The sequence below is a fragment of the Melospiza georgiana genome, unplaced genomic scaffold (assembly GCF_028018845.1).
Source record: "Melospiza georgiana isolate bMelGeo1 unplaced genomic scaffold, bMelGeo1.pri scaffold_29, whole genome shotgun sequence".
In the NCBI taxonomy this organism is placed as follows: Eukaryota; Metazoa; Chordata; class Aves; order Passeriformes; family Passerellidae; genus Melospiza; species Melospiza georgiana.
The window spans coordinates 4,920,084-4,938,761 of record NW_026652215.1 but is presented as its reverse complement, the minus strand read 5'-3'; the positions used below and the strand labels follow the sequence as shown (position 1 = coordinate 4,938,761).

General features: G+C 51.8%; 1 protein-coding gene across 1 annotated transcript in view; it reads left to right on the top strand.

The window, feature by feature from the left end:
* Positions 1-18,678, top strand: part of LOC131096396 (zinc finger protein 271-like) — a 459,223-nt gene that overhangs the window by 434,885 nt on the left and 5,660 nt on the right. The window contains exons 4-5 of the mRNA XM_058044736.1: positions 1,635-2,033; positions 12,139-12,152. Coding sequence (XP_057900719.1) covers positions 1,635-2,033; positions 12,139-12,152 — 413 coding nt within the window. The remainder of the gene's footprint in view (positions 1-1,634; positions 2,034-12,138; positions 12,153-18,678) is intronic.

Here is an 18,678-nt window from a genome sequence, read left to right as displayed (position 1 = left end):
ATGAACTGTATGAGGATTAGAAAAGATACCCTTAGCATGGCCATAAGCTAATAACCCTGGTAACTCCTTTTTTAAATCTATCTCTTTTATCCCACGCCGCTCTAAATAGGCGGTAAATAAATCATATGCTGCTTGCCTATCCATACCTATTAATCAGCGCGCGCTGTTGCAGCTCTCCAGGCTCCGGCGGACACGTATTGGCTTAAGTCACAGTTGTGAACCTTAAGGGTGCTTCAAATTCCGGCACCGTCCCGGCTGCTGGGACCCAAACCCAACTTCCGGACCGTGGCGTAATCCCTTTTTCTTTTAATCCGAGAAAAAGGGCAGAGATTCGGTTATGCCCGCATTCTCCACCATTTGTCGACGGAAGGGAACCAGGACATCAGTTTGATCATCACAGGCTCAATTTTATTGATCAGTACGGCGGGTTAAATACAGTTAATAATGAGCTTCATACATATTGCAAAAGTTGAGCTCAGGATTGGTCAGCTTGCATATCAGCACCTATGCCTACTTCTACATTCCTATGGTTCTACTTTTGATACTTTCTACATATTCTTAGGATGTATTCAGGACTAATCTCAACTCCCTATCCTCATGTTGCAGCAAGGTCGCTGCTGACTCTTCCTTTTAGCTTGCTGACTGCTGACTTTTCTCCTTCAGCTTAACCAGTGGCATTATATCAGTGTGGCCTTTCTCAGCTAACCAATTATTAATAATGCTCTCCACAAACAGGTTTTTCCCCTTTTCTCCATGGAAATATTTTCTCGATCTGGTTGGGGGAGGGGCCGCTTGAATCTGCTTTCTAGAGGAAACGCTTTTGGAGATTTTCTCCCAAATTTGCCCTAAACCAGGACAGGGTGGTGGGAAGAGGGGAGAGCCCCTAGTGACAGAACTGGGGTGAGGCTGGAGAAGGGGACCCCAAAACCCCCCAGCATCCCTAAGCAGGACCCTGGAGAGGGGAGATCCCCAGTGCCCATGGGATCTCCAACAGCCCTGAGACAGAGGACCACCAGAACCCCAGAGACTGGAAATGGGAAAATCCTGGTGGCTTTTTGTGATTCACTCTTGATTTTTGAAGGATTTTATGGACACCAGATGACTTCTAGTGATGGACTTGAGTCGGAGGAATCCCCAACCCAAGGCATTCACACCTTGTTTTTCCCCAAACCAGGATTTCCCATTCCCAAACCTTGACAATATGGAGGAGGAGAAGGCTTGGAGGAAGAGGAAGATGCCTCAGGACACCCAGGCAGGTGAGGAGAAAGTCAGTGCCCCTTTGCCCCTCTCTCCTGCTCCATCTCCCAGCCCAGCACAGCCCCCAGCTGCAGGACAGCCTTGCTGCCAACCCTGTCCAGCTGGGGATGCACTGGGGGGATCTCCTTCCGCTTTCGGGTGGCCTGGAGACAAATCCCATCCTCTCCTTGTCCTTCCTCCCCCAGGGAAGGAGCTGAGGATGGAGACCAGGGAGGGAAAATCCCCACAGCAGAACCTCGTGGAAGAGGCTGTTTTGAGTGACTCCACAGTGCAGGAACGCAATGGGGAGGAAAAGCCCCGGCAATCCCGCACAAGGAGGGGCTGCAAATCCAGCCCAGGGTGTTCTGAGGAGAAAAGACCCACCCTGAACCAGGAAGGTGGACAGAGCTTCAGCCAGAACTCAGAGCTGGTGGCCCATGAGCAGCTTCATGCCAGCAAGAGGCCCTATGAGTGCTTGGAGTGTGGGAAGAGCTTCAGGAAGAGATTCAACCTGATCTGCCACCAGAGGATCCACACTGGGGAACGGCCCTACAAGTGCTTGGAATGTGGGATGAACTTCAGCCACAGGTCCAACCTGGTTGTCCACCAGAGGTTCCACACTGGGGAGAGGCCCTACGAGTGTCCCAAGTGTCAGAAGAGGTTTCACACCCACCTCCTCATACATGAGCGGATTCACACAGGGGAGAGGCCCTTCCACTACTCCAACTGTGGGATGGACTTCAGGCACAGATCCACCCTCGTCACCCACCGGCGCATCCACACCGGGGAGAGGCGCTGTGAGTGTCCCCAGTGTGGGAAGAGCTTCTCAGACCGCTCGTTCTTTACCCGACACCAACAGAGGCACCGGTAAGGGCAGCCCTGTGAATGCCCCAGCTGCAGGGGGAGCTTCATGCACTGCTCCAGCTTCATCCCCCATGGGAGGACCCACGTTGGTCAGAGCCCTGGCGATCCACATTCCTGGTGATCTGCATTGGGAAGGCAGCTGGACATTCTTTTGTTTTGACCCTAATTTTCTTTGGATTCATCTTCATCCCTTTAAAACAGAGAAAATTGGGGTAAAAATCAATAAATTCATCAAAGGCATCTATAGCCTCACTTTTTACATGTGCTTCAGAGGAATCTGGGATTCAGGGAAATTATTGGGGGAGTTTGGGGGTTTTGGGGGTGTTTGGTTTAGTTGTCTCCCTTTCTTGGCACTCAAAGAGACAATAGGGTTTTATCTGTCACCTCAATAGCACTGAAACTATGCACTCCAAACCCAAAATTCCTTGATTCCACAGCCACTTGGTGTGGAATGGGGTTGGAAAGGGATTGGGTGAAGTGGGTTGCAAATCAGGAGGGGTGAGATGGGCAATTGGTGGGGAGAATGGGTGGGATGGTGTTTGGGAGGTGGGAAATTGGGGAAGTACAGCTTGGGAGGGGGGGTCATGATGTCCAGAAGGGGTGGGATGGGTTGGGGTTGGGACTAGGGAGGTGGGCTGGGGTCTGGAATGAGACAGCCAAAGTTTGGGGATGATGAAGGGAGGGGGAGCCCATTACTGAGTGAGTTTTTTAATAATCCACATTCCTGAAGAGATTCTGGGGTATCTTATGTTTCTGAGGCAGTTTTGGGGCACTCCCCAGCTCTTGCGGGTTTCCTGAGAGCAGCTCCATGGAGTCCCATTGCCAGGGGTGGTTGCCTTGGGCACGAGCTCAGAACTGTAGCCAGAGTCCGTTGCCTTGGTGCTGGAGAGCAGAGAAATGAACGGCCCCAGACATCTCCAGTGTGTGTTTGGGGGCAGGGAGAGTTCTGCAGAGGTGGGGTGGTCACTGCCCCACCCCAGCCACTGCAGCCTCTGGTGCAGCCCCAAAGTGGCTGCCAAGCCCCTGGCACCCCGAAAACCCCACCTGGGAGAGGGACCAGAGCAGGTCAGGCTGTGACACAGATGTGACACTGACACGTCCCACGGCTCCAGAGCTCACAGCAGCTGAGATCCAAGACTGACTGTGGATCTCTGTCTCCCTCTCTCTCTTCTCCTGACTTCTTCTTCTCAAAATCTGCATAACTTGAAGTTGGACAGGTTAGGATTTGCTCAGTCAGTGCTTTGTCAAGTGATTTACTGTAATTCAATGCTTTTTCAGATTTCCCAAATACTTCATTCTCTGAAGTTTGCAACTAAAAGTTTGTTCTCCGCCCTCCTGAGAAGTTTGTTTTTTTCTCCCCTTGGCCATGTGTCCTGCAGGCTGTGCCCCCTGGGCATGCTGCTCCTCTGCCCTGGCCGGCTGCACTCGCCCATCTCGCTGTGCCCCAGCATTTCTCACCCAGCGTTTCTGTGCCCTCCCTGGGCTCCCTGCACCCAGCGCTGCTGGCTCCTGGCACACAGAGCCAGGGCAGGAGCCCACCCTGCCAAGGGGCTCTGGGCAGGGCGGGGGCTGCGATGGCTTCTGAGCTCAGCAGCTGCTCCTGGCATGGTTCCATGGAGACCGAGCACAGCAACGCTGCTGAGCATTGGCCCTGCTGAGGGTCACACACTGCCAGGGCACATTCCCCGCCTGCAGGATTGCTGAGCATTGTCCCTGCTGAGGGTCACACACTGCCGGGGCACATTCCCTGCCTGCAGGATTTGGACCTGACCCAAGCACTGCACAGATGGCTCCAGCACTGCTTTCCAACAAAAACAGGGGAAGGTAAACTGTGTGCAGCTCATGGTGTTTTAGAGTGTCTAAAACTCACTAAGTTAGCGATCTCAGAGGTGAGACCCATTTGGAATTAACTGGATGGGAAAGTAGTGCAAGATGGAAAAGGGAACACAGAAATAAATTGAGGAAAATATTTTGGATTGTTTCTTTCAATTTTCACTTCAAGCTGTTTCAGTTTTCCAGGAATCTTCTCTGCAATCCTGTCTGCTCATTTCAAGAACCTTTCCTGGAGAATGAAGTCGAGCTCCTGTTGCAAGATGTGCCACCACCTGCAGCTTCTCTTGGCTTTCCACACTGTGCCTGCAGCAGAACTCTTGCAGCAAAGCAGGACAAAGGTTTTGAGGACTTGAAAACTTGTCCTTTCTTTTCCTGGTGGAATGGGAAGTTTTGCCATGGGTAAGGTTTTCATTGTTACTGTTCTAGGCTAAGAAAACAGGAGGTGGTACCAGGAATTGTTAGGGAATACAAGCCTGGCTGAATGCAGGGAAAGAATCTCCAGAGCCTGCAGCTACAAGTGGAGAATTGTGTGATAATCATTCCAACCTGTCAGTGGAAATCTTGAAAATTATCTGGAATGTGAAAATGGTCTGACAGAGGGAGTTTGTTTCTGAGTTCAGTGTAGATGATTCCACATCTGGTGCTTGGTGCATAAATCAAGAACACAATCAGTTCATGATAAGCACCAGAACAAACCGGACTTCTCAGAGCAGCCAACTGAAAGAATCTGAAAAGGAGAAATGCAGGGAATGACTTGGTGAACCTTGCCTGGAAGAAAGGTGATCTTTTTCTAATATCTACTAATCCATTCCCTTGGCTTTCGTCTTTCTTAGCAAGGCCATTTGCATCCCAGGTTCACCATGAAGTGCAAAGCCTGAGCTTGTGGAAGTGCCTGAAAGATGCCCTGTTCCTCTGCAGGGACACTCAGGCTGGAACAGCAGCCGGAGCCCTGTCTGGGGAAGCCTCCTCTGAGCTGGAAATTGTGCCATGCTGGGAGAGGAGGAGGAGGGGGAGAAGGCTGGCGCTGTGTGGCAGGAGCAGGAGGTTTGGGCCACAGGACATTCCCTCTGCGCCGCTGCCCCACAATGGGCGGCCGTGCCCGGGGCTCTGGGCCTGGTTCTGTGTGTGCTGAGCTCCCTGAGCTGGGCTCAGGTTCCCGCTGGGACTGGGCAGCAGGCTGGGCTCCAGCTGGGATCAGCAGTGCAAAACACCTCTGTGCATCTCCATTTGCTGCTGCTGCTGCTCAGAAGAAGCAATGGAGGGAGTCAAGAAGTTTTGGTTTCTCTTTCTCCTGGTGGATTTTTTCATTTGATTTGACACTCCAGCGGCAATTTCTGTGATGGCCTCTGGTCAGTTGATTCTACTTTAGCAGCAGCAGCAGCAGCAACAGAGCTGTGTTTGAGCACTGCAAATGTGGCCTGTGTGGCTGCTTTAATTCTCCTTGACTTAGTGCTCAGGGACTTGAGAGCATTTCAAGATCTGCTAACCATGATGCCTGTGACCAAAACCCTGAGTTCACCTATTGCCGGCCAGGGACTATGTACAAATCACCAACGGGATGGGACTGCTGAGGAACGTGTCTCGAGCTATTTATTTTCCAGCATCAGTCTCATTACACGGTTATGAGAAATGGATGATGCCAGCAGCTCGTGTCCTCAACAGCAGACAACTCAATGTTACAACTTACTTTAAAAATTTTTTACCAATCCCACAAATCAAAAGCATATTGAGAGTAGCTCCATCCAACCACTACAAGCACAGGTACCTTTGGTTAAAACAATGCTTGCTTATTTCAAACACAATACCTGCTTGTATGCCTTAAAACACAATGCACAGAGCTCAAAATTAGAACTTTCTAATATCTCACTAGATATAGTTTTCTGTAGCTTACGGAGTTATTCTACCAAGGGTTAATACAAAAACCATTGTTTTAGTTGTCCTTGCTTTCTACTTCTAATATAACTTTTCTGTTAACAAATCTTATGGCTACTGCTTAACTGTAATCACAGTTCTGCTGTCTTTTAGATCCGCCTTTTGCAGCTTTCCAAAAAACCTCTGATCTAAAGGATTCCTAAATTCACTGTCACAAAAGCACTCTGGGTAGCACTGTTCAAAAAAGGCAATTGCAGTTTTATAGATAAATTTCAAGTGGAAAGCAGAGGAGTGGCAAGAGCAGCCAGGATCTCCAATTCCCAAAGCAAAGGCAGCAGCAGCAGCCTCCTGCAGTCACCTCAGGGTGAGTAAAACAGTGCTGAAAACAGCGCTGGAACCTGATCCTTTCTTCCTCTGAGGGCTGGCTCAGGGCAGCACAGGCGGGCCCTGAGCAGTCAGGGCTGTGTGTGGGTGCTGGCTGCTCTGCTCCTGAATTGAGCTGGGAAAAGCCCTTGGGAGCTGAGGCAGGAGCAGGCGGGAAGGGGCCGGCGCTGCTGCTGCTCCTGCCCGGGAGCCCCGGCTGGGCCGGGCCGGCGCCCCCTGCGCTGCGGCTGCTGCTGCTGCCAGAGCCGGGCGGGACTCGGGGACAGGGAACAGACACGAGGGGACAGCAAAGGCCTGGCGGCGCAGGGATGGTGGCGCTGGGGCCGGGGCCAGCACAGAGCTTCAGCCCGCAGTTAACCCCGAGGGAAACGCTGGGGAAAGGCTCCATTTCAGCCTTTCTGCACTCGTGGCTGTGAAGGGACTGAAATGAAAGGAGAATAAGCAGGGCCTGACCCCTCCTCCTTTGGGAGAAGCCCCGGGCCTGCGGCTGTGAGGGGCCATGAGGGGCCATGAGGGGCTGTGGGAGGCCAGGCCCCTCATGGAACCATGGGTCCATTGTGACACTGTGGAACCAAGGAGATCATTGTTGACAGTACGGAACCTTATTGGAACCAAGGGGCCATTGTGGCCCAGCAAGGCCTTGTGCAACCAAAGGGACCATGGTGACGCAGCATGGAACCTCATGGTACCACAGGTCCATTGTTACACAACAGCCACAGCAGGGCTGGAGAACCAAGGAGATCATTGTGACACTACACAACATCATGGAATCAAGGCATCCATGTTAAACTACTGAACCTCATGGAACCAAGGGTCCCTTGTGACACAGTGGATCCAAGGAGACTGTTGTTGGCAGTACGAAATCTCATTGTGACATTGTGGGGCCTCATGGAACCATGGAGACGATTAGGACACTTCAGGACCCACTGGAACCAAGGGGCCATTGGGACACTGCAGGGCCTTGTATAACCAAGGGACCACTGTAGCACAGCAGGGCCTCATGGAATCAAGGGGATCACAGTGACCCTGTGAGGCTCCATAAGGGGCCGTGGGGCTCTATAAGGGTCTGTGTGGCTCCACAAGACTACGGGGCCATCCTTGTGAAACCAAGGATACCATTGTTACACTACAGGGCATCATGGAACCAAGGAGGCCATTGTGAACCAGCAAGGGAACCCCATGAGACTGTTGTGACAGTTCAAGGGCCGTTGTGGATCTGCAGGGCCTCATGGAACCAGTGAGACCATTGTGACATGGCATTGCACAGTCCCATGGAAACAAGGAAGCCATTTTGACACTGCAAGGCCTCATGGAAGCAAGGGCCATTGTGCCACTGTGGAGCCAAAGAGACCATTGTTACATCACTGGACCTCATGGAAACAAAGATCTCTTGTGATCCTACAGGGCCTCATGGAACCAAGGGGGCATTGTGATGGTGCAGGTCCCCAAGGATCCAAGAACATTGAACAGGTCTGGCTGGCTGGGCCTCCTGGGGGCTGCCTGACAGATTCAGATGACCTTGGCATGTTGAGGGTCGCTTCTTATCAGCCCCTGAAACCCTGGAGTTCCATGCTTTCCTTCCTGTTGGAAAGAACTGTCCTTCTCCTCCAGGGGTTCATGGCTGAAATTGGGATTCCTCCTCCAGATTTGATTATATCCAAGGATTATTCCCATATGAAACTTGCCAGGATACACAGCTCTGGCTGGCCTTGGCCTCTTGGGGGCCACCTCTCATCTGCCTTCAAAACACTGGGGGGCTGTGCTTTTCTTCCCATGAAAAAAGCTGTCTTTCAAGTCCAGGCATCCATTGCCAAAATTGAGAATCAGCCTCTGAAATACTTTATATCCAAGGATAGATCCCAGACAAAAGCTTCCAGGACTGTCCAGGTTCCCTTGGCTTCCTGAGGGCCAGCTCTCATCTGCATTTAAAACTCTGGGGCTCCATATTTTCCTTCCTATGGAACTGTCCTCTCATCCAGATGCCCATAGACAAAAGTGGGTTTTGGCCTCCCAAATTCTGTCTCTCCAAGGATTCTTCCCTGACAACAGGTCTGGCTGGCTTTGGCTTCCTTGGGGCCACTTGTAATCAGCCTTTGAAACGCTGGGGCTCTGCCCTTTCCTTTCTATGGAGAACTGTCATTCCATTCCAGCAACCCATGGCTGAAATGGAATTCCACCCCCAAAACTCCCCATATATCCAAAGGTTGCTTTCAGACAAAAGCTGTAAGGACAGACAGGTCTGGCTGGCCTTGGCCTCTGGTGACTGCTTCTCATTGGCCTTCAAACCCTGGGGTTCTGTGGTTTCCTTCCTATAGAAAAGAACTGTCCCTCTTGTCCAGGTGCTCCTGGCATCAGGCAATTGACCACTGTATAGGGACAGAGGAGCTCTGTGCTCAGTGGGATGGAGACTGAGGACAGCAGAGGAGAGCCCAGGGAGGGATTGAAAGGTGGTATCAGAGATAGTGAATCCTTTTGACATAATAGTGAACATCTGGAGAAAGGAAGAATTATTGCCAAGTTGGGGAGGCCCAGACTGGACACCAAACAAAGGAATATCCCTGCCAGGGCAGGGCTGTGGTGCAGCAGGTCCCCCAGAAGGAGCCTGAAGCAGCCACAGGCCTTTTGTGGGCAGGCAGAGGCAGGCAGGAGGCAGAGCTGTCAGCAAAGGAAGGGCCCAGCCAGGTGGGGCAGCCGGGGGATGCCGACAGCCTGCAGGGACAGAGGCGCAGGGCAGGGACACCGTGGGACAGCCTGGGCTGCTCAGGGCACAGGGATGGGCAGCATCTAAGACAGCCCTGCCAGAGCCAACTTGGGCAGCACTTTGGCCATGGCTGCTGGGCCTGGGCCTGAGGCCATGAGGGGACAAGTAACCCTTGCAGGACTGGGGCTTCAATGCCTCCTTGTCCCTGCTCAGCAGCCTGGCAGGGGCCACCTCATGCTCCTGCCCTTGGCATTGCACATCCCCACATGCCAGTGCCCATCCCAGGAAGAGCCCTGAGCAATGAAGGAGAGAAAGGATCTGCCTGTCACAGTGTGACAGGAACACATCCACCAGCAGGAAAAGAGGCTGGCACTGACAAATGTCCTGGGCCCCCTCCCTGCGCTGTTCATGCCACCAAGGGCACAGAGCAGCCTTCTCTCTGGGCCACTTGCCTGTTTGCAATGCCTTGCACAGGTGCTGGCCCTGCCCCACAAGGCCTCGCCTGAGTCCTGTCCCTGCATGCTCAGCCAGGCCGAGATGGACACTGATGGTTTCTGGGCCAGGCTCTCAGAGCCCAGCCCAGCTCCCTGCAAGCTCTGCCAGCTGCCCTGAGCTCTGGGCAGCACCAAGGGCCTCTCCCCAGGCCAGCCCAGCTGGCTCTGGCCCCACAGCTCTGCTCAGGCCAGGCTGCTCTGGGCACTGGACCCATGGCCTCAGCCCCTGGCAAGGGAACAGCAGCAGCTGCAGCTGCCACAGGACTCAGGCCCAGCCATGGGGGAAGGTGTTCAAGTTCTCTATCCCTTGCTGGCCCCAGGGGCTGATGGCATTTGTGCTCCCTCAGGTTCATGTCCCCACACCAACAGCATGGGGATGCTCCTGCCTTCTGTGTGCAATGCAAACAGGGGCTGCTGAGCCAGTGCTGCCATGTCTGTGCCTGCAAGGATAGGGCACCTGTGTGAGCTGGGGAGAGGCCAGGGCTGCAGAGGGGGGATGTTGTTGGCAGCTCCATGAGGACACTCTGGCATGCTGCCCTGGGCTGTGAAGTGCACTGGGGATGGATCAGCCCCTGCTCTGCTGCTCCTTCCCATCTCCTCCAGGGCCCTTGCAGAGCCCCAGCCATGCTGCTTGCCCCAAGCCTGCCCATGACCAGCTTGGGGCTGCTCACGGGGCTTTTCTGTGCTGAGCATTGGCCTGGGTGTGTTCTTGAGAGAGCCTTCGCAAGGAGCCTGGAGCCCCCAGGCCCTTGGCTGAGGCGTCAGCACTGCCCCTGCAGTGCCCATGGCCTGTCCCTGCTGCAGCCCCGGCACTGCCACCCCCAGGGCTGTGCCCGGCCCCGAGAGCACTCAGGCCCTGCAGCAACACCAGGGCCACCAGGGCAGCGGGGCAGGGCCACGACAGCAGCACTGGCAACACCAAGTGCTGCTGCTGCTGGGCCAGCACTGATCTGCCCCCAGCTCTGCACACAGACATGGCTGCTGCAGCTCCAGAGAAGGCAACAAAAGGGCATCTCTGCAGAAAACTTTGCTGCAACATCCTTTAGTTCCTTCAAAGCCACCAAAAGCAGAGCCCCTCATTGACACACACAGTTTGTGGCCACAGGGAAGGTGGAGAGGAATACAATGAGAAATGACACAAACAAGGGATTGTCATTGTGCAAAATATTATTAAATTAAAACAGAGAGAAAAATAAACCACAACCAAACAAGCAAGAATTATCAAAGATGACTTTTATTACAAATTATTTGCATAAATTGGCCAACAGATTAATGTTCTTGAAACCATCTAGTCATCAGTCTCCACACTGCAGCCTTGAGCTCCTGGTTCCTCAGGCTGTAGATGAGGGGGTTCAGGACTGGAGGCACCACTGAGTACAGAACAGATAGTGCCAGACCCAGAGATGGGAAGGACATAGAGGAAGGCATTATGTAGGTAAGTATACCAGTGCTGACAAAAATGACAATAACAGCCAGGTGAGGGAGGCAGGTGGAAAAGGCTTTGTGCCGCCCCTGCTCAGATGGGATCCTCAGCACAGCCCTGAAGATCTGCACATAGGAGAAAACAATGAACACAAAACAACCAAATGTTACACAGATGGAAAACACAAGAAGCCAAAGTTCCCTGAGTGTGTTGGAGTGTGAGCAGGACAGCTTGAGGATCTGTGGGATTTCACAGAAGAACTGGCCCAGGGCATTGCCGTGGCACAGGGGCAAAGAAAATGTATTGGCTGTGTGCATGAGAGCATTCAAAAAGGCACTGGCCCAGGCAGCTGCTGCCATGTGGGCACAAACTCTGCTGCCCAGGAGGGTCCCGTAGTGCAGGGGTTTGCGGATGGAGACATAGCGGTCATAGCACATGATGGTAAGGAGATAAAACTCTGCTGAGACGAAGAACAAAAAGAAAAAGAGCTGTGCAGCACATCCTGTGTAGGAGATGGTCGTGGTGTCCCAGAGGGAATTGTGCATGGCTTTGGGGACAGTGGTGCAGATGGAGCCCAGGTCGCTGAGGGCCAGGTTGAGCAGGAAGAAGAACATGGGCGTGTGCAGGTGGTGGCCGCAGGCTACGGCGCTGATGATGAGGCCGTTGCCCAGGAGGGCAGCCAGGGAGATGCCCAGCAAGAGGCAGAAGTGCAGGAGCTGCAGCTGCCGCGTGTCTGCCAATGCCAGCAGGAGGAAGTGCCTGATGGAGCTGCTGTTGCACATTTGCTGTGATGCCTTGGCATAAGGATCTGTAAAAAATATTATCATGGAATAGTTGGGCTTGGAGAGGACTTTAAATATCCCAGCATAGCCTGGGGGCACTTTCTCCTTTCTGCCTGCCCAGGGCTCTGCTGGCTGGGGCTGTCCCTGCCAGCAGCTGCTTCCCTGTACCCAGAGCTGGGCCCTGCCAGTGCTGTCAGAGCCCAGCCCAGCCCTGGGGGCTCAAATCTGGCCTGCAGACCCCTCCCAGCTCTGGCACCGCCCAGGGGCAGCTCTGGCTCTGCAGGCTCTGATGGCGACGTCAGAGCAAACCTGAGGATGCTGGAAAAGTGACACTGATTTTGCCTCTAAAAGGTCCTTTAGTGATTTCCGTCACTGCCTGGTTTCCTATGATCTGAGAAAAAAAAAAATTCTGAACTGATCAATGAATATCTGTGTGTGATTTCCCATCCAAACAACACAGTGCAGTAGATTATAAATCAGGATTTTCCCTTTTATGCAGTCCCTGCCTTGCTGTGCTACATGTATAATCTACTTGGAAATGTTCTCCAGTTAAATGCCATGCTGTGAGCAGTCCTGAACAATGCAGCATCCTCCCCACACGAGGAGAACACTTCCAAGCCTTACCAGCTGTCTCCTCCCACCCAGACCTTGTTCCCCAGTGCTGGGAGCAGCTGCCAGGGCTGGCTGAGAGCTGTCCCTGGCAGGCAGCAGAGTCCCTGCCCCAGCACAGTGCCCTGGGCTGCTGGACCCTGCTCTGCAGGAAAGCCCTGGGCACCCCTGGCTGCTCTGCACAAGAGACAATCAGAGAATGTACTCACAGAGTCTGTAGGCATTGGGATGTTCCAGCTTTAGGAGATGGCTCCAGGAGCTGCAGCTGCATTGTCCTGCAGCCAGAGGTTCCTGTGCCACGGGCTGGCAGTGATTCTGCCCCAGGCACTTCTCAGCACCTTCCCAGCCCTGACTGATTGAAGCTCTCCGTGGCTCTGTGCTATGCCCAGGGTGGCTGCAGGCAGTGCCCCAGCCCTGCTGGGCTGGCAGAAGAGCTGCTCATCAAGACAAATGTGCTTTTGAAGCTCTTCTTGGTTACCAGGAGCTGCCTCTGTGCCAGGAGCCCAGCCCAGCTCAGCAGCACAGACACAGCACAAGGACTTTAATGAGCCTCTGGGGCTTTGTGCTCAGGCCCTGAACATCAGTCCCTGAGAAGGAGCTGAAGAAACCTCTCCAGAGCTCCAGTCAGAACCCAACTCCAAAGTTTCTTGGACTTTTAATGGGTCCCACCGAGGTTCACGACTGAGAAAGTGTCCCCAGGCCCCAGGCAGATCACATAACTGGAGGCAGTGATGACAGGTAGGGACAAAGAGAAGCTAAGTCTTGGTGTCTTGGGGCCTTGGTTCTGTGCCACCAAGGGCTATGAGGAGACACCTTGTCCTGAGGCACTGGGGCCTCCTGGCACAGCCCCAGCCAGGCTGAGCACTGTCCTGCCCTCAGCATCCCCCCCTAGCCCACATCCCTGTGGCCTCAAGGATCTGCTGTAAGGACTCCCTATGGAGCCTTCCTCGGGAAATGCCCTGGGGGCTCCTTCATGCTCCCTGCAGGGACTGCAGGTTTTTCAAAGGACTTTGAGTTTGGCTTTTGCCTTACAGTCTCTGAGAGGTCTGTGCTGTCATGGCCTTCAAATTTCTGCTGTAATTAGTCTCTGGAGAGGCTTTGTCAGTAACAACACTCAGTGGGGCTCATTAATGCTTCAGGGTATTTCAGTTATTTGAAGGTACTTTTTTCCCTTTTGGTACAGACTCTGTGAGAGGTTTGTGCAATCATGGCCCCAATTATCTGCTTTAATGAATCCCTTGAGAGCTTTGCACTGACACTCGGTAGGGCTCATTAATACTTTGAGAAACTTAGGGTTTTAAGGTACTTTATGGATTTAAGAATACTTTTAGGTACCTTTAAGGTTTTTCCTTCCCACACTGAGTCTCTGAGAGGTTTTTGTGCCATCTCGGCCTCCCATTCTCTCGTCCAAGGAGTCCATGAGGAGCCTGTGCTGGGTATCTTCCCCCTTTATGTTTTACAACAAAGATGGAACTGAAAGAATTTTGTAAGACTTTCTAAAATCATCCATACAAACATGGGACAGTTAACAATACAACAACAACCACTAAGAGAATTAATCATCCTGTTTTAGCTTGACATCATCCAACCCTTTAGTCCCTTGGATTGGAAGAGTTTATTGACCCAGTCTTTGTTTTCCACTTGAAGCTTCTGGAACCCTTCCTGCAGTACCTGAATTTATTTGTGGATTGACTCGCTGTGGCTGGAGAGGTTCATGCAACACATCCCTCAGAGTCTACACAGCCATGCCCATGTGCCCAGAGTAAAAACTCTATCGCTGTTCTGCAAGGTGGCATGTCTGATGGTCTCTATGTCTGAGAGCAGGCCACTCAGTGTGAGGGAGGTAGCATTGGTTTGCTTACTTAACAGGCATTTAAGATTGTCTAATTGTCCTAAAGCTTTAGCTGCAGCCACCTAAGCTAGTCCAAATTGGGGGTGCTACCATCCAACACCTGGATTAAAGCTTGCAAAGCCATCTCTTTGATATCATCCAATACTTCTCTGGGGATACCTGCTGCTTGATCATCTAGTAGGCTGTGCTGTCCTTCTCCAGCTAGATGGTTGATTGTCAATTCTGCCCTTGCCTCGTTATTAGCATAGTCTTCTATTAATTGATTTAGTAAACACTTCCATCCCCCTTCCCACAGGGTGTATTCTGTAGGTGACAACAACATGGTCATAATATTTTAAATCATAGGGAGTTAAGATTTGTGCTGTAAACATGGCCCTCATTAGGCTATTAAAAGAAGGAAAGTCCCTCCTATGGTCTTTAGCTGCCCTATATAGCTCCTTGATTTCCCCATAAACCAATGGCTGATACCTGGGATTCTGCCCCCTTCTTTCATAACATACGGGGCAATGAGGAATTTCGAGACTATTTGCCTGTCTTCTTCTTTTCCGAGGGATCTTCTGGGGTTGAGGGGTGAGGTGGCTCTGTGGAATCCAAACTGTCTTCTGGGGAGGAAGAATAACTTGGAGCAGAAACATTTGGGTTAGAAATAGTGTGACGGTTGGGCTTAGTATCTTTGACCATGGGGGTTATATTGTTGCCAGAGGGTGAGGCAAAGGGCACTGCCATTTTGTCAGGTGTTGGGGAGGAAGGGCCTTGATTTAGGATGGTGGACTTCCAGGGTGGAGTTCTGGAGGCATGACCCAGGGTGAAGATGGAACGGTTGACAGTGGGGCATGACCTGCATTTGTGGGCGTGGAGTCTGGAGGTTCGTTCAGGGCAGAAGAGAAGGTTGTGGGAGCAGGAAGTGGAGGAGCCAAGATGGAGGGAGGATGGTTGGGCTTCCAAGCCACATTCGGGCTCCTTCCATCTTAACTCTCCCGGGCATGATGCTCCAAGACAGCATGGCCATTGCCATCTTGGACCAATGGGGAAGATCTGAGAAAGGCAGGTTTGAGGGGAGGTCCTGAGTTAGGAGTGACCAACGGATTGAGTTTTCAACACACTGCTTGCTGGTGAAGGGTCTCAAAGATGGTGTGGAAGATGGGGAGCATGAGGGGTGCAATGGCGTCCCTTTTGATCAAAAGGTTGTACAACTTAACTCCCACTGACTCCCAAAATTCAGTGGCATGAATTTTGCCAGCAGAGGTGGGGGGAAAATATGTAATGATCCATCTCATTATTGATTTTATTTGAAAATCTTTGAAAATATTATGTCATGATCAGTGAGAATTAAAGCATCCATATATGCTCCTTTCTACTTTGGACATCTGGCTGCCCATTTTTCTCTTTCTCTGCCCTATGGGTAAGAGCCACCAGAACACACCAAATCAATTATGGGACGTGGGTGCATATTGTAAAAACACAGTGGCAAAATGGGCAATAAATATCTTGCATTTCCCCAAACCCACCTGCAATCCTATGCAGGTGAAACCGTTGCTGTTGCTGCAGATCCTGGCCAAGGTTCCTTGAAGCAATGATGAATCTGCCGGGCAGCACAATCCAGACTTCCGGGAAGCATTGGCCTATTCATCAGCTAACCCCAGCTGACATGACTGACACAGGGAGCCCTGAACATCAGGGTTACTTTTTGGGCACCAAATGTCACAGTGAGGGTGGCTGCAAAAAACCTCTCTGGTTCCCTGGCTTCAGGGTGAGGGTGGCAAAAATGAAAAGGAGTGGGTTTGATAGAGTTGCCCAAAAAGAACTTTAATAACAGGGTGAAAAACAATAAACATGGAGAAGTCAAGCACAGTACGAGGGGCAGGATCTCAAGACCTGAGACAAAGGGGAAGCAACAACATAGACACTTGGGGCTAGAAAACTAGAACAATAACCATATGGAAGAAACAAGTAGCCAATAAACCAATAGGGGAATAGAACTTGGACAACTTAGCATAACAACACTAAAGGCTTATGGGGGAACTCTCAAGCTCATCCTAAATTAAACAAATGATTCTTAGATAGAACCTCACTCCCAGTTCTTCCGGGGTAAAATCTGACTCACTCTGAGTTACAGCTGGGCTAACTCCCACATAGCTGATTTGCACTGGCCTCTTGGGACCATGCAGCCCAGCAGAGCCACAATGATGTCCTTGGTTCCATGAAGCTCTACAGTATCACAATGGTCCCTCGGATCCATGGTGCTGTTCGATGTCACAATGGCCCCTTCGTTTCACAAGGCTCCCAAATGTCACATTGGTCTCCATAGGAAGGAAACCATGGAGCCCCATGTTTCAGGAGCTGATGAACGGCAGCCAGGAGAGGTCAAGGCAAGCCTGACCTTTCTGTCCTGGCAGATTTGTTCTGAGCAACCCGTGGATATTCACAATTACGAATGTGGAATCCTAATTTCATACATTTGTGCCTGGAGAAGGATGATTTTTTTTCCATACAAGGAAAAGCACAGAGCCCTTTCCAGTGTTTTCAAAATAGGTGATTGCTGGCACTCAGGAGTTAAAGACCAGCCAGACCTGTCTGTCCTGGCAGCTTTTGTCTGGCAGCAATCTTTGGATACACACAAATTTGGAGGTGGAATCCAAATTTTGGCCAAGGATACCAGGAAAAGATGGACAGTTCTTTTCCATAAAAAGGAAAGCCCCGAGCCCGAATGTTTTAGGGGTGGATGAGAGTGGCCTTCCATATTCCAAGGTCAGCCAGACCTGTCAGGTGGGAGACCAAGGCAGCCAGACCTATTTTGTGTTCCCTTGTTTCCACAGGGCCCAGCAGTATCACAATGGCTCCTTCCTTCCATGAGGCAAAGTGCCACAATGGTTCTCTGGCCTCCATGATGCCCTCAGGTGTCATAATTGCTCCTTGGTTACACAAGTACTTAATGGTTACAAAAGGATCTTAATAGTCTCCATGGTTCCACAAGGCCCCACACTATCCTAATGGTCTTTGGGTTCCATGAAGCCCCTCTGTGTCAACATGGTCCCTGGATTCCCTTGAGGCCCAGTAGTGCAACAATAATTCCCTTGTTTCCACAACTTCCCATAGTGTCACAATGACTCCTTCCTTCCATGAGGCCCTGCGGGGTTACAATGGCCCTTTGGCTCCACGAGGCCCTGAAATGCAGCAATGGCCTCTTGGTTCCATAAAGCCCTGCTGCTTCACACTGGCCTTTTGGTACCATGCCACCCAACAGAGCCACAATGATATCCTTGGTTCCACGAGGCTCCACAGTGTCACAATGGTCCCTTGGTTCCATGAGGCCCCACAGTGTCACAATGATCCCTTGGATCCATGGTGTTCTACAGTGTCACTACGATGTCCTGCATTTCACAAGGCTCCAAAGTGTCCAAATGGTCTCCATGGTTCCTCAAACTCCACAGTGTCACAGAAGCCTCTTGGATCCATGGTGCCCTGCAGGGTCACAATGTTCCCCTTGGTTCCACAAGTTCCTACAGTGTAACAGGTTCCACAAGGGCCTGCAGTGTCACCATGGCCTGTTGGTTCCACAATCCTCTGCAGTGTCACAATGGTGTCCAAAGGAAGGAAACAACTGAGCCCCAGTGGTGCAGGGGCAGATTAGAGGCATTCATCAGAGGCCGAGTCTAGCCAGACTTGACTGTTCAAGCAGATTTGTTCTGGGAGTAACACTTGGATATACGGAATTTTAGATGCAGAATCCCACTTTTGGCCATGAGTGCCTAGACAAGAAAGACAATTCTTTCCCACAGAAATAAAAGCACAGAGCCCCAGTGGGTCATGGTCAGATGGGAAGTGGCCCTTGATATGTCAAATTCAGGGTTACCTGTCAGACAGCGCCCAGGAGGCCAAACCAGGCAGACCTGTTCCATGTTCCATTGACTTCATGGGTCCTAACACTGTCACAATGGTCTCCTTGATTCCATGAGGTCTGGCAATGTCACAATGGTTTCTTGGTTTCAGGAGCCCCAAGAGAGCCACAAGGGTCCATTGGCCCCATGCAGCCCCGCTGTGAAACAATGGCTCCTTTTATTTATGAGTCCCACAGTTTCATCATGGACCCTTCCTTCCATAGGGCCCCTGACTTGCACAACAGTACCCTTGATTCTTTGAGGTTCTGTAGTGTCACTGTGGTGTCCTTGGACCTGCATTGTCACAACTGACCTATGGTTCCATGAGGTTCCATTGTGTCACTGTGGTTGCTGTCAGAGGCTGGATGAGATCGATGTCCCGAGACACCTTGGGATTCTCAGAACGCCCGTGTGGGGCCAGGGCAGGGTCAGGCCTTGGTTTGTGGCGGGATAGAGCCCCGCCCCCCACCCTGGCCTGACAGACCTGTCAATCACAGAGCAAATGCTGTGCTCTCCCCACTCTGATTGGCTGAGCTGTCAATCAATCACACACTCGTATCTGGTGCTACCCTGTCTCTGATTGGACAAGCAACTGGCAGTCCCACCCCAGGGGTGGGCCCAGGAGGGCCCAGGGGGTTAAAAGCCAGAGCACGACACCAGCCCATGGTCTGGATCCTGTCTTTTCCTGGGGTTTCTCTGTTAGAGATGCTGGAACCCCAGTAGCTGGTACCTATGTGCGTGTCTTTCTGT